At 53.3% G+C, this 12255-nt stretch overlaps 6 protein-coding genes across 6 annotated transcripts; 5 read left to right on the top strand and 1 right to left on the bottom strand.

Moving 5' to 3' along the window:
• Positions 1-362: 362 nt before the first annotated feature.
• On the bottom strand, positions 363-759 carry ALTA5 (60S acidic ribosomal protein P2; the record flags this gene model as incomplete). The annotated part of the gene is made up of 2 exons (XM_051445314.1): positions 363-632; positions 688-759. The coding sequence occupies 2 exons, from the start codon at positions 757-759 to the stop codon at positions 363-365; spliced, it is 342 nt and encodes a 113-aa protein (XP_051303411.1).
• Positions 760-1257: 498 nt separating this feature from the next.
• Positions 1258-2412, top strand: J4E86_004776 (uncharacterized protein; the record flags this gene model as incomplete). Its single annotated transcript, XM_051445313.1, has 2 exons — positions 1258-1263; positions 1318-2412. The coding sequence occupies 2 exons, from the start codon at positions 1258-1260 to the stop codon at positions 2410-2412; spliced, it is 1101 nt and encodes a 366-aa protein (XP_051303410.1).
• Positions 2413-3944: 1532 nt separating this feature from the next.
• J4E86_004775 (uncharacterized protein) lies at positions 3945-5137 on the top strand (the record flags this gene model as incomplete). Its single annotated transcript, XM_051445312.1, has 2 exons — positions 3945-4045; positions 4357-5137. 2 exons carry the CDS (start codon positions 3945-3947, stop codon positions 5135-5137), a joined length of 882 nt encoding a protein of 293 aa, XP_051303409.1.
• A 258-nt stretch (positions 5138-5395) lies between these two features.
• On the top strand, positions 5396-6757 carry J4E86_004774 (uncharacterized protein; the record flags this gene model as incomplete). Its single annotated transcript, XM_051445311.1, has 2 exons — positions 5396-5829; positions 5878-6757. The coding sequence occupies 2 exons, from the start codon at positions 5396-5398 to the stop codon at positions 6755-6757; spliced, it is 1314 nt and encodes a 437-aa protein (XP_051303408.1).
• Positions 6758-9246: 2489 nt separating this feature from the next.
• On the top strand, positions 9247-10140 carry J4E86_004773 (uncharacterized protein; the record flags this gene model as incomplete). Its single annotated transcript, XM_051445310.1, has 1 exon — positions 9247-10140. The coding sequence occupies one exon, from the start codon at positions 9247-9249 to the stop codon at positions 10138-10140; it is 894 nt and encodes a 297-aa protein (XP_051303407.1).
• Positions 10141-10780: 640 nt separating this feature from the next.
• J4E86_004772 (uncharacterized protein) lies at positions 10781-11991 on the top strand (the record flags this gene model as incomplete). Its single annotated transcript, XM_051445309.1, has 2 exons — positions 10781-11779; positions 11827-11991. The coding sequence occupies 2 exons, from the start codon at positions 10781-10783 to the stop codon at positions 11989-11991; spliced, it is 1164 nt and encodes a 387-aa protein (XP_051303406.1).
• Positions 11992-12255: the final 264 nt, after the last annotated feature.

Here is a 12255-nt window from a genome sequence, read left to right as displayed (position 1 = left end):
CGCGAGATTTGACATGACATGTCGCAAGCAGGTAAGTATGCGCCTTAGCTCAGACTGGGACCTGGTCTAATTGGAGACAACGCATCTCTAGTCAAAGGTGGCCATACTAAACAATCACAGTCACCATGCGAAATTGGTCGGGCATCACACGACACTAGTACAACTGCTGAATGTTTGAGGGTGCATGGCTTCATTCCGGGTATCTCAGCAGGCAATTAATCTAGTAATGCCGCAGTGTCCTTCTCCAAATCCCTTGTAGTGCTCGCTCGACACTCCCCAAATCGAACTCGTTGCGCATGATTCTCGTAATGGTCGAGAGATTTGCTGGATCATACATCGTGAAGAGGTGGTTGGCGACGCGCTTAGTCGAAGAGTCCGAAACCCATGTCGTCGTCAGACTCCTCCTTCTCCTCCTCCTTGGCGGCCTCGGGAGCGGCCTCAGCCTCAGCGGCACCGCCACCGGCAGCAGCGCCACCGGAAGCGGCAGCGCCACCGGCACCGCCAGAGGGAACGGAAGCAAGCTTCTCGGAACCGGAGGCGATGAGCTCGTTGATGTCCTTGCCCTCAAGCTCGGAGATCAGCTTGTCGAGACGGTCGGAGTCAGCCTCGATACCGACGGACTCAAGGACGGCCTATTGCGTTGTTAGAACGTGGTATAGCGAGTTGTACAGGACGATTCCCTCTTACCTTGACATCAGCGGCGGAGGGGGAGGTGTTTCCACCGAGACCGAGAAGGAGGTATGCCGCGAGGTGCTTCATTGTGATTGTTGGGGTGGTTTGTCTGGAACAGGAGTTCAATCGATTTAACCTGCGCTTGTCAGTATTGCGCTGCTAGATGCGATTCCAAAGTGGTGCGTACCGTCGGGGCCGGAGACTGAAGCTACAAGTTCTTCTGTAGGTTGTCGTAGAAAAGAAAAGTTCGAGGTCCGCGAATATTGACTTCGGGTGGGATCTCGCTACCTGGGCTATGCCGCAATGCGACTAGCGCAAGACGCCCGCCTTGTCACGTGTCGTCGGGCTAGGCGCAAAGCCATGTATAAAAGCGACTTGTCTGCGCCGCCGCCGACCGCTCATTCTCTGGCCGCTCCCCTCTTCAATCCACGACCGGTCCCGTGCGCCTATCCTCCTCTCCGCGCGCGTGATCAGTCATCGCCGACTATCGACACCGGCGAATCTCACCTGGAAAGCATGTACAACTTGTCCTCCAATCGATTTGACGACCGGTAGCCTGAGTCAAACGCTTATCAGTTGCCCATCATGAGTGTGAGTCTCGCGACTCATCCCCGCCAGCAGTCGTATGCTGACTGCATCATCTAGTCTCTCAAAGACATCATGTCTATAATCGACCGTACGGGCGCGAAGACGCAGGCGACGGTTTCGAAGCAAGGCCCGCCCGCCGGAGCCCCTAGGCCAGCGCCGCGACCGATCGGAGGGGCGAATAGCGCCTCGCAAACCCCCCAGCTGAAGCGCAAGGCCTCGGGTCCAGTCGAGAGTACACAGGTCAAGATACAGAGGAAGGAGGCTGTCGGGGGATCAGCGCAGGCAAATGGTGCCGTGCGCGCCACCTCATCGCCTGCCACGTCGAAACCGACTCCGTCCGCCTCTACCACCGCCGTCCCGTATCGTGGCACTGCTGCACCAGCATCTTCAAAGCCGGCGAATCCCCCCGTGCGAAAACCCCTACAGTCATCAAACGCACCCGCTGCCAAACCGAAGGCTGCAGCTCCTGCACCCAAGCCTGCGCCCGCCGCCACCACCTCAACACCCGCCTCGTCTGCCGCACCCAAGAAAGGATATCTCGCTATGCTTCAGAAGGCGAAAGAGAAGGACTCAACGAAGCCTATCGCCCCACCAATCAAGCATGAACCAACAAAGATCCTTACACGAAAAGAACGCTTGGCACTGAAAGCAGAAGCAAGTGCCGGCGCAAAGGGCAAGAAGCCTGTCGCTGGATTACCCTCAAGAACAACAGACCCGAAAGCTGATCCATCGAAAGACAAGAAGAAGGCTGTCGAAGTTGGTTATCAAGGCACAGCACGACCTGCCAAGAAGCCTGTTGAGGTTGGCTACAAGGGAACCGCCCGTCCAACAAGCGCACCTGCAACGTCTAGTCGAAACGGCACACCAGCCGTCAAGGCCAAACCGAACCCAGGCAAAGGAAGATATGACGGTTACGCAGACTGGGACGAGCTTAGTGAGATGGAGGACGAAGAAGAAGACTATGCCTCTGACGCTTCTTCTGATATGGAGGGCGGTATCTGGGACGTAGAAGAAGAAGAACAGATAGCACTCAAGGTTGCTAAGAAGGAAGACGCGGAGGCACTAGCGGAGGAAAATCGGTTGAAGCGTGAGAAAGAAGAACGTAAGAAGAAGTTGGCGGCTATGGCTGCCAAGGCGAAGAAGAGGTTTTGAGGTTCTTCGGCGTTACGGTTTACGATCACACGGCATGGGGGCGTTTCATCTGCATTCTCGCGGTTGCATAGCCACGGAGCGGTTTCTTCTTTTTTCATGGCGCATTTACGGTTGTTGCATACCCGGAAGAACGATCATGGCTTCACAGTAAGCATCTCGCTGCAAGAGATTACAATGCAAGTAGTGTATATTTATAACGCCGTCGGCAATAATACCTTCAGGCTTCAACATATCACGGTACCCCTCTACTCCGTTCTAACCTTACCGCATGGACTGTGCTCTGTCTGTGTTGTCCCTTCCAAACCATCGATATCACCTTTGCCGAGGATCGACGTGTCCAGTTATCACCATGGCCACGCACCGCTCTGCGATTGCATTGAAGCGAATGTTCATCCAGCGCGTTCACAAACGCCCCTTTGTCACAACCGAGCACATGGAACTGCCAAACAGCCCAGCATGTATCCTCACCATGAACACTCAAGTTCTGATCTCCTGTCCAGTATCTCCGCCACCTAACTCCCAGTCTAAAACCACGACGATGCCATCCTTTCAGCGACTCAAACACCCATTCCGACGCCCTACTCATTATTACACGATCCATGAGCCGTCCCCTACACCGAGGCAGCTAGAAACACAACGCGAGAAGGAGAGGCAAAGGGCTCTCGACAAAATCGAGAATGACCTCGATGACGGACGTATTGGGCCCAGAAGTGGTGACTCGCCTGACGAACTTCCGGTGATCATCGATAGGGGTCCGTACCGAGGCCATATATACCCACGAGAGCAGCTCTTCTTCAACAGCATCATGCTAGCTTCGGACGTTGAACCAATATACGCTGGTCCACCAGGTGGAGAGCTCCGGCAGGAGGTGCACAGGACTCCAATCCGGCGTCCAAAAACACAAGCAGAGCAGAAGCTCCCTCCAAGACCAGTACCGAGTGAGTACTTGACGGCCTCACAGAACAGAGAAAATCTGAGGAGGTGGGAAGAGAAGAACAACAAGTCTGCTGCAGCTGGGCAAACACAGCATCCAAGGCCTGTACCGAGTGAGTATCTGACTTCCGCACAAAATACGGAGAATCTTAGGCGATGGGAGGAGCGAAACGGCAGAACTCCTACTGTTCGTCGAGCACATGTTCCAGAGCGGCGACTTTCTCCCCCAAGACAACCAACTCCCCCGAGGGTGCCGATCACGCCAGGCACAATTGAGTGGGATGGCTTCATGGACTTCCCTTCAAGTAATCATCAGTCCGGCGATCCTGGTGTACAGGCTACTGTGAATGAGTCGAACGCGTCACACAGCCTGCCGACAACGACCACCCCTACAGCACGACCGCACCCAACAGCTCCGCCTCAGACTACTGTTGATTCGGCATTGCAGACGGATCCATCTCCCCCATCAGCTTCAGCAAGTACTGTACATTTGCAAGTTCAAGCGGAACCCTCTACAGAACTGCCAAACGGATTCTCGGACCGGACCGAGCGGACTGAATTACTGACATGGCTTACAGCGCTTAACAGAATCATTCGCAATGATGTTGTTGATCCGGCCACGAGAGCAAGAATACAAGAAAGAGTGCGTCAAAACTCTACCACTGTTGATTCTGGGCATGAAGATACTCAGCCTATCACGGTGACAGACGCCGGTCTTGTTCCAAATTTCAGCTACCCAATTGCTGGAAGTGCATTTCATGATCGCCTTCGGACCGAACAGACGCTTCCATTGCAGTCACCTGAAAATATGAGGCCGATCGAAGAGCAGCAACAGGAGCAGCCGCTAACAAATGGTGTTAGTTCTGGACATCACAGCGATTCAAGTTCAAGCCGCACACTCTTTCGATCCCCCACGCCCAATAACTGGCCATTACGAGGAGGCAGTGACGAGAGCCCAGCTCAACTAACGAATGGTGTGCATCCAGGTTACTATCCGCCATCAAGCTCTAGTGGGGACTCCGGTAATGCTGCTCTCCACTACCCACCTGCGCTTCCCGACAACGTGCCAGAGCATGTCTTCAACCTCCTCTGTTCCCTACTAACACCATCCGAGCTCGCCCTCCACTACGACGTCGTCCAGGACTCGGCACCTCCGCATCTGCCGCCATTCCCTGCACTTGTGCCGCCCAGTAATGCTGCGTCAGATATTCCAATAGTAGTGCGTCTTGTCCAAAGGTTACATGCTGCTGTCTATGGTCTGCAAGATCGCGTCTGGGGCCTAGAAGAAGATCTCATTCCGCAGCTTAGCACGCAGCTCGAAGAGAATCATCTCCACATCAGAGAGCTCGATCGAGAAAACAGTAGTTTACAAGATGAGATCACGGAGCTAAAGCGCATAGCGGATTTCAGCACCAAAGTCCTGACTGGATGTTGGGAGCGCGAATGGGAGGTTTGGCGCACACTCCTCGACATTCAGAAAAGGCGTGAGACATACCGCAGTCCTTTAGCATGTATCTTCTCGCGCACTCCGACTCCCAGTGTTCAAGACGACGGGCTTTTAGACTTCTGTAAGCCAGAAGGCTATGTCGCCCCGCCTCTGCCGACTGGAAAAGTAACGCAGGGCTCTCTTAAGAAGAAGGAACTCGATGCTCTTCTGCTGATGGCAAAACAGAATGTTACTATACTCATTGAGGATTTGGGGGAGTTGAAGGGGTTGGCGGAGGCGTATGATAGGAGAAATGAGGCAGAGGAGGAGGTGCGGCCTGTTGAAGGGTCGCGGAGGGATGTCTGATGATATGTGTGGATTTGCAGAACGAACGTAATGCATTATTGTTTTGATCTCATGTGAAGCAGCGACTACAAATGCAACACTGCTCTTCAGATGCAACCATGGAAGTGCTGATTGTTGAAGGTTGACCGGCAGGGAAGTGGCTGGGGTCCTCCCCGCCTTCGCGCTGAACTTCAGCTCTGACGCGCCTACCATCCTAGACTCCTACACTGCGCGCACCTACGGACATCGATCATATGCATTCATTGCTGACCACTTGCCATGGCTGAGATCGTTGGTACAGTTGCATCTGTCGCTCAGCTTGTCCAACTGAGTGGTGCCCTACTCGCTGGCGGCTACGACTTCCTATCGAAGGTCGCGCGAGCGCCCAGCGAGATCCGGAGTCTCCTGACGGAAACTGCGGCCGTCAATAGCCTTCTCGCGCAATTACAGCAAATCGCAGATACATCGCCCAAGGCAGCTGCAGACGATGCGCTACAGGCTCTTGAACGGGTTGGTGTCTTTCAAGAATGTCAGTCCACGCTCAAGTCGATCGAGCGGGCGCTGGCAAAATGCGAGCAGGTCAATGGTCAAGATGCGAAGAATTTCGGCAGGAAATTGATGTGGCCGTTCAAAGAGAAAGAAACTAAAGACGCCCTGCAGAGGCTTCATCGCACGCGCGGATTACTTGCGAATGCTATCGAGGCCAACTCTGCGTGAGTATGCATGCTTCATAATGAGTATTTGGCCTAAACGGTCCACAGATCCGCGATACGGCGCATCGAACTAGGACAAGGCCTCATATCAAATGAGATGGAGAATATGTCTGAGCAGCTCCGTGCGCAGATGAATCGTGAGGAAGTACAGATGGTAACAACATGGGTCTGTCCAACGCCATCCGATGGTGCGCATGCCAGTCTTGCAAGCGCTTTAAGTCGCCATATTCCTGGGACCGGAGAATGGCTCTTGCAATCCAAAGACTTTCAAGATTGGAAAGACTCAGATGACGGCACCATGTGGATGACTGGTCTTCCTGGAGCAGGTAAAACGCTTCTCTGCGCTTCTATAATTCGGCATGTCCAACAGCTGTGCACGGATACCACTACAATTGTGTACTTCTTCTGCGATCATCGTGATCGCGCGAAAACGACGTACGAAAACTTCGCTTCGAGTGTTGCGAGGCAAATGATGGAAGCTTCACCTTTATGTCTCGAAGAAGGCAGATCACTGTACAACGAGAAGTCTAGGGAAGGTAGTCGCCCCTTCCAAAGCGACGATTACTTGTCACTGATCTGCTCATTTTTGGGACATCTAAAGGATGTTTTCATCCTCCTGGACGCGCTCGATGAGTCTACTGAGGGTGATAGCATAGCCCGAAGTCTTGCGAGAATGCACGAGTCCCGAAAGGGCGCAGGGTTCAATATCAGGATTCTTTTGACGAGCCGATTCGATGCTCTGATTCAGGGACGATATCCCAACCTTGCCACGACACATGTCATTCTTGCAGAGAACATGCGTCCCGACATCCAACATTACGTTGCGGAAGAACTCCAAGCGCGCGTCGCAAAAGGTGTGCTCAAAGTCAAGAACAAAGACATCTTGTCCTCAATGCGACAACAGATCGTCCTCTGTGCGGGCACGTAAGTCTCCTACGTCTTGCATCGTCTGGTCCTTCACCTAGCTCCATGGCTACTCATCTACGCGTCATAATGTACTACTAATACAATGTAGGATGCTACAGGCACGTTTGAACATTGACTACATTTGTACGGCGAAGTCAGATAAAGAGATCAAGATCATCGTGCAAAATTTGCCGAATGGACTCGGACACACGTACCAAGCACTTTTGTGCGACATCGCGACGCGGTACCCAACAAGGATTGAAGAAGTACAAAATTTGTTCCGTTGTCTTATTGCTGCTGCGACACCATTGACCGCTCCCGAGCTAGCGGAGATCTTGGCCATGCAACCCGGTGAGCGCGACTTGGATCATGACGCCGTGGTCACAGATCCTTACGACGCTTTGGAACCTATCTCCACACTCATACGAATAGAAAGCTCCGAAGATCAGCGCAGTGTGATAAGACTATGCCATTTTACCTTGGAGCAATATCTTACCTCTACTACTATCCAAGAAAGTCCGGCTAGTCTATTCTATGTGTCTGATAGCGAGGCAGAAGCATGGATGGCCGATATATGCCTTCAACACCTCACCATGGATACCTTCAATGCGCCACTAGAGTACGGCCTAGATCTGGATCTTGATCGAGATTATGCATTTCGCACGTACGCTGCACTCAACTGGTTCAATCATGCAAGCGCTTCAGTATGTCGCTTACATCTATATGATCTGTCCCGTCCTGCTCTTGGTAGGTTCCTGGACGCTGAGGAGGGACCACCTTGCTACAAGAGATGGCAGAGCCTAGTTGCGAAGATCTTGCCCAATGCCGAATTCCTCGACTATTCGCCAACATGTATGTGCATCTGGGCCGGGTTGTACGTTACCGCAAGGGAGCTGTGCCAACGGCTACCAAACATGGACTACCATTTCGAGAATGGCCTCACCTGCCTTACAGTTGCCGCAAAGGAATACGACCAGTATCTGGTCACATATCTGTTAGAACATGGCGCAAAGGTAGACGAGCCAACTCGCGAATTGGGACATTTCAAAGCGTTGACTCCATTGCATTTCGCGGCCGAATGGTGTGCGCAAGGGGTAGTGGATGATCTACTAAATCATGGTGCTGATCCGCACAAGCCTTCGGCATCAGGTGCTACCCCATTCTATCGAGCCTGTCGTGGCGGAGACCTAGACATAGTGAATCAACTCAAAGAATGCGGATGCGACATCAACGCGCGGACTTGGAGTAATTGGACGCCGATCTTTGAGGCAATCGAGCACGATCACGAAAACGTACTTGATCTCTTATTGGAGTGGCATGTTGATTTGTCGGTCGTTACGAACGAAGGCTTGACAGTACTGTCTTTCGCTAAAGCGCTCAAGAGAGAATCTATGTTAGAGAAAATGGAGCATGCTGTAGCTGACTCTGGGATTACCCTCCCTAAACATCCACTCGAAGACTGGGAAGGCCGTTGTGAAGGGGATTGACAGGCCAAAGCACGAGGTCATCCTGTAGTTTGCTTCAACGCTATATCACTGTAGAACCTGTTCGTTGTCTTTGGTATCTTCACAACCATCACGGTCCTATCATGCTGGGTGCCATTATCTCATTCAAAGAGCAAAATGAACATGTGAGTGGTGAGTTACATCGGCGGACGTATCGACCGTTGGGGTGAAGCAAGAGCCTTCGCTGTGGCCACGTACGCTTGCAAGTCCGAACGGACGCGTTCGTCGCACAAACGAAGAAACATGACAGTAAACCGTATCACGAAATCGCTGTCGCGGCGAATTGGTCGACGTAATGTATTTCTCCAGCGGGTATATTGACTGATTCTTGGTTAGACCGTGGCTTGTAGCGTGGCTGAGGTGGCTGTGCTGTGTAGGGGTCCAGTTCGCAACCCATGTCGCTTGCGTGCTCGATGTCCCACCCCTCGGTCATCCCGTGTCCGATCGCACTTGCTCTATTCGCCCACGCCCACTCGATAGCTACCCCTCCAACTCTCCAGACGTGTCCGAAGAAAGTGTAACCACGATCAGCCACCGCATTAATCCCGCAATTTCAGCTTCGGTGTATCCACGGTAATACTACGGGAGTTGGTGAGGTCGTTCTATGCTGTAACAGGCCACATCAAACTCTCTCATCCTTCCTGGACCATTTCTTTGCGGTGGCTTTGCGGTGCCACGATGAAGACTCAATCACTCACCATGACAGTTTTGGTGATGAGCTGCCGCTGAACCAAGGCACATCCGGACTTTGCCGAGATCTAGAGCGGTCCGAATGTACGGCTCAGCTTCACAGGGGTCACAGCGATAGTAATACAGCATAGGCGGGACGAACAACACCAAACCTGCTTTCGGCATTGCGGGGTGATAGAGGGGTACGCTGCCCTCGAGAGGACGCATATAAAGATGGAGAGGCCTGCCACGATAGTCAGATTCAGCAAACAGCAAGTAACTTCTCTACCAAGTATTCCAATCCTTCAGTCTTTCACTCAAACACATCTCTATCAACATGTCTTACAACGATAACGACCGCGAGGATCGTACCTCAGGCTACGGTAGCAGCAACCGTGAGGACAACGAGTACGGCTCCAAGTCTTCCGGTTATGGAAACGACCAGGACTCGTCCTACGACAACAAGAAGTCTAGCTATGGGTCGAATGACAACGAAAGTACTTCATACGGTTCCTCCAACCGTAAGAACGATGACGACGATACCTACGGGTCCGAGAAGAAGTCCAGCTACGGCTCTTCGGACCGCAATGACGACTCTTATGGGTCTGGCAACAAGTCCTCCGGATACGGCTCCTCGAACCGCAACGACAACGACGAGGACTCCTATGGTAGCAACAAGCAGTCTAGCTATGGCTCCTCCGACCGTAAGGACAGTGACGACACTTACGGTTCCGAGAACAAATCATCGAGCTATGGCTCATCGAACCGTAACGACAACGATGAAGACTCGTACGGCAGCAACAAGAAGTCCAGCTACGGTTCTTCGGACCGCAACGACAACGACAACAACGATTCCTCATACGGCAGCAACAAACAGTCCAGCTACGGTTCTTCGGACCGTACCGATGACAACGACTCATATGGGAGCAAGAACCAGTCGAGCTACGGCTCATCGAACCGCAAGGACGATGATGACTCGTACGGCTCGTCCAACCGCAAGACGGACAGCGACAGCTACGGCTCCAGCAACAAGTCCTCCGGTGGCTTTGGAGCTTCTGAAGAAACTTCCTATGGCTCCGGCAACACTTCTTCTGGGTATGGAGGCTCTTCGGGCCGTGACGAGAATGACTCGTACGGAAGCTCTGGACGCAAGAACGAGGACAGCTACGGCTCCAACGACCGTGAGAGCTCGGGATATGGTAGCTCAAACAAGAGAAGCGATGACTACTAAAGGTCGATGTAATACCGTGACGGTCGGTAGATTCGGTATGGCCGCTCATAGCTGCAAATCGTCGCTTGGCTCCCGTAGTGCAGTTTTTGCGCCGAGGCTACTATAGTATGTTTGTAGAAGTGCAAACCAATTGTATCCTATTGACTCTGACCGCCAATCGTTGAATCGCGCGACGTGACATAACATGCGAGCCCAGACAGTGCAGATGTTACTGTAACACTAGCGCGAATCATGACAGGGAAGCTTGCCGCGTGGTGTACGTCACTAGCGGGGCAATCTCATGCTGGGAGGGGCCCAGAGCTATAGCTGCCAGTCTGTCACTTGAAGCCTACATCCCCTTAAACACACATCTACGCATACACAATTTGTCAACACTCAACCTATTCACTCTTCTACTCACTACACATTGTAAGTTTTCCACCCTCATAGGCATTGATCAGCTGCGAGCTTGGATGTTCGCCTCGGTCTAACGAAGCTTGGCTGCTCCTAAGCATCGGAGCAAGCTTCTGATGAAGCGTTCTGGACGTTCGTCAGACTGGCAAGCATCGACGCTACGCTTCATAGTTACATCGACACTTCCAGAGTAGTGCAGCTTGGTGCATAGTTTGCTAATACGTATATAGACTCTCGACTCTACAAAATGTCCTACAACGACGACCGCCGCGAGTACGGCCAGGAGTCTGGCTACGGTGGCCGGGGAGACGACCGCCGCGGAAACGAACAGGGCGGATACGGCGGTGGCGGTGACCGCCGCGAAGAATACGGCCGTCCCCAGGAGGGAGGCTTTGGAGGACCTGCTCTTGGCGACGAAGAGAGGAGGGGTGGGGGTGGAGGTGGCTATGGCTCCTCAGGCGGTTACGGTGGGGGCGATGAGCGCAGAGAAGATCATGGAAGACCACAGGAAGGCGGCTACGGTGGCCCTGCGCTAGGTGATGACAGACGCGAAGACCACGGTGGACGACGACAAGAGGGTGGAGGAGGATATGGCGGTGACCGCCCCAGTGGAGGTTACTCGGGTGGCGGAGCATATGGACACGAAAGCCGCCAGGAGTCACGTCCAAGCGGTGGCTACTCAGGAGGCGGCGACAACTACAATGATCGTCCGTCTGGAGGCAGCAGCTACAACGACCGCCCATCCGGAGGTGACAGCTACAATGACCGCCCATCAGGTGGCAGCTACGGAAGAGGTAAGTCGGGAGGCTACGGCGGATCCGGTCACCATGAAGGCCAACAATCTTCTGGCACATCCTACGGCGGTGGCGGCGGCTACGGCGGCAGCTCAGATGATTTTTCTGGTGCAGCCCAGCACGCATCGAGCGAGTCTGGAAACAGCGGCGACAACGACCTCTTCAGCAATGTCCTTGGCATGCTGTCCGGCAAGAAGGACAAGCTCAAGGATGAGGATGTTGACGAGGACGACGCTGTCAAGCAGCACGAGAAGTTCTACGGTGGCGGTGGCCACGGCGGTAACGAGCAAGCCAGCTCAAACAACGTCGGAGCTGCTGCTGCTATGCAAGCCATGAAGATGTTCAACAACAGCAGCAACGAGGATGCCAAGGGCGGACAGAACAAGTTCATCGGCATGGCCATGGGACAGGCGGCCCAGCTTTTCGACAAGCAACAGAGCGAGGGCAAGACCGTAAGTCACAGGCTCAACACACCTGTTATCGTTACTGACACGCGTAGGACCCGAGTGCTACTAAGCAGGATGCCATTGCGCAGGCTGCACAGATGGCTCTCAAGTTCTACTTGAAGTCGCAGATGGGCGGAGGCAGTGGTGGTAGCAGCGGCGGCTCTGGAGGCGGTTTGGGGAGTGTCTTAAACATGGCATCAAAGTTTATGAGTAAGTAGAGTCGGCTTGCACAGCAGCCCAAGAGGTCAAGACGGTAACATAAGCCGACGAATTCATCCTGACTTGGCATCACGATGCATCCACCGACCCACCAAGAACCTGCTTCATGTAAGTGGAGATATGATGCCGCACTAACCATCAGTAATTTTCCGTAAAACCTGGCAAGCGATAAGCGAGGGTGAAAGACTGTGGCGGTGGTGTACGAATCATCCTTCAAGCCCCGCTCGACGCGGCAGCCGCATTTCATTTTGTGGCGCACACGG

This window comes from Alternaria arbusti (assembly GCF_024043155.1).
Source record: "Alternaria arbusti strain BMP 1465 chromosome Unknown scaffold_5, whole genome shotgun sequence".
In the NCBI taxonomy this organism is placed as follows: domain Eukaryota; kingdom Fungi; phylum Ascomycota; class Dothideomycetes; order Pleosporales; family Pleosporaceae; genus Alternaria; species Alternaria arbusti.
This window is presented reverse-complemented; position numbering and strand designations above follow the sequence as displayed.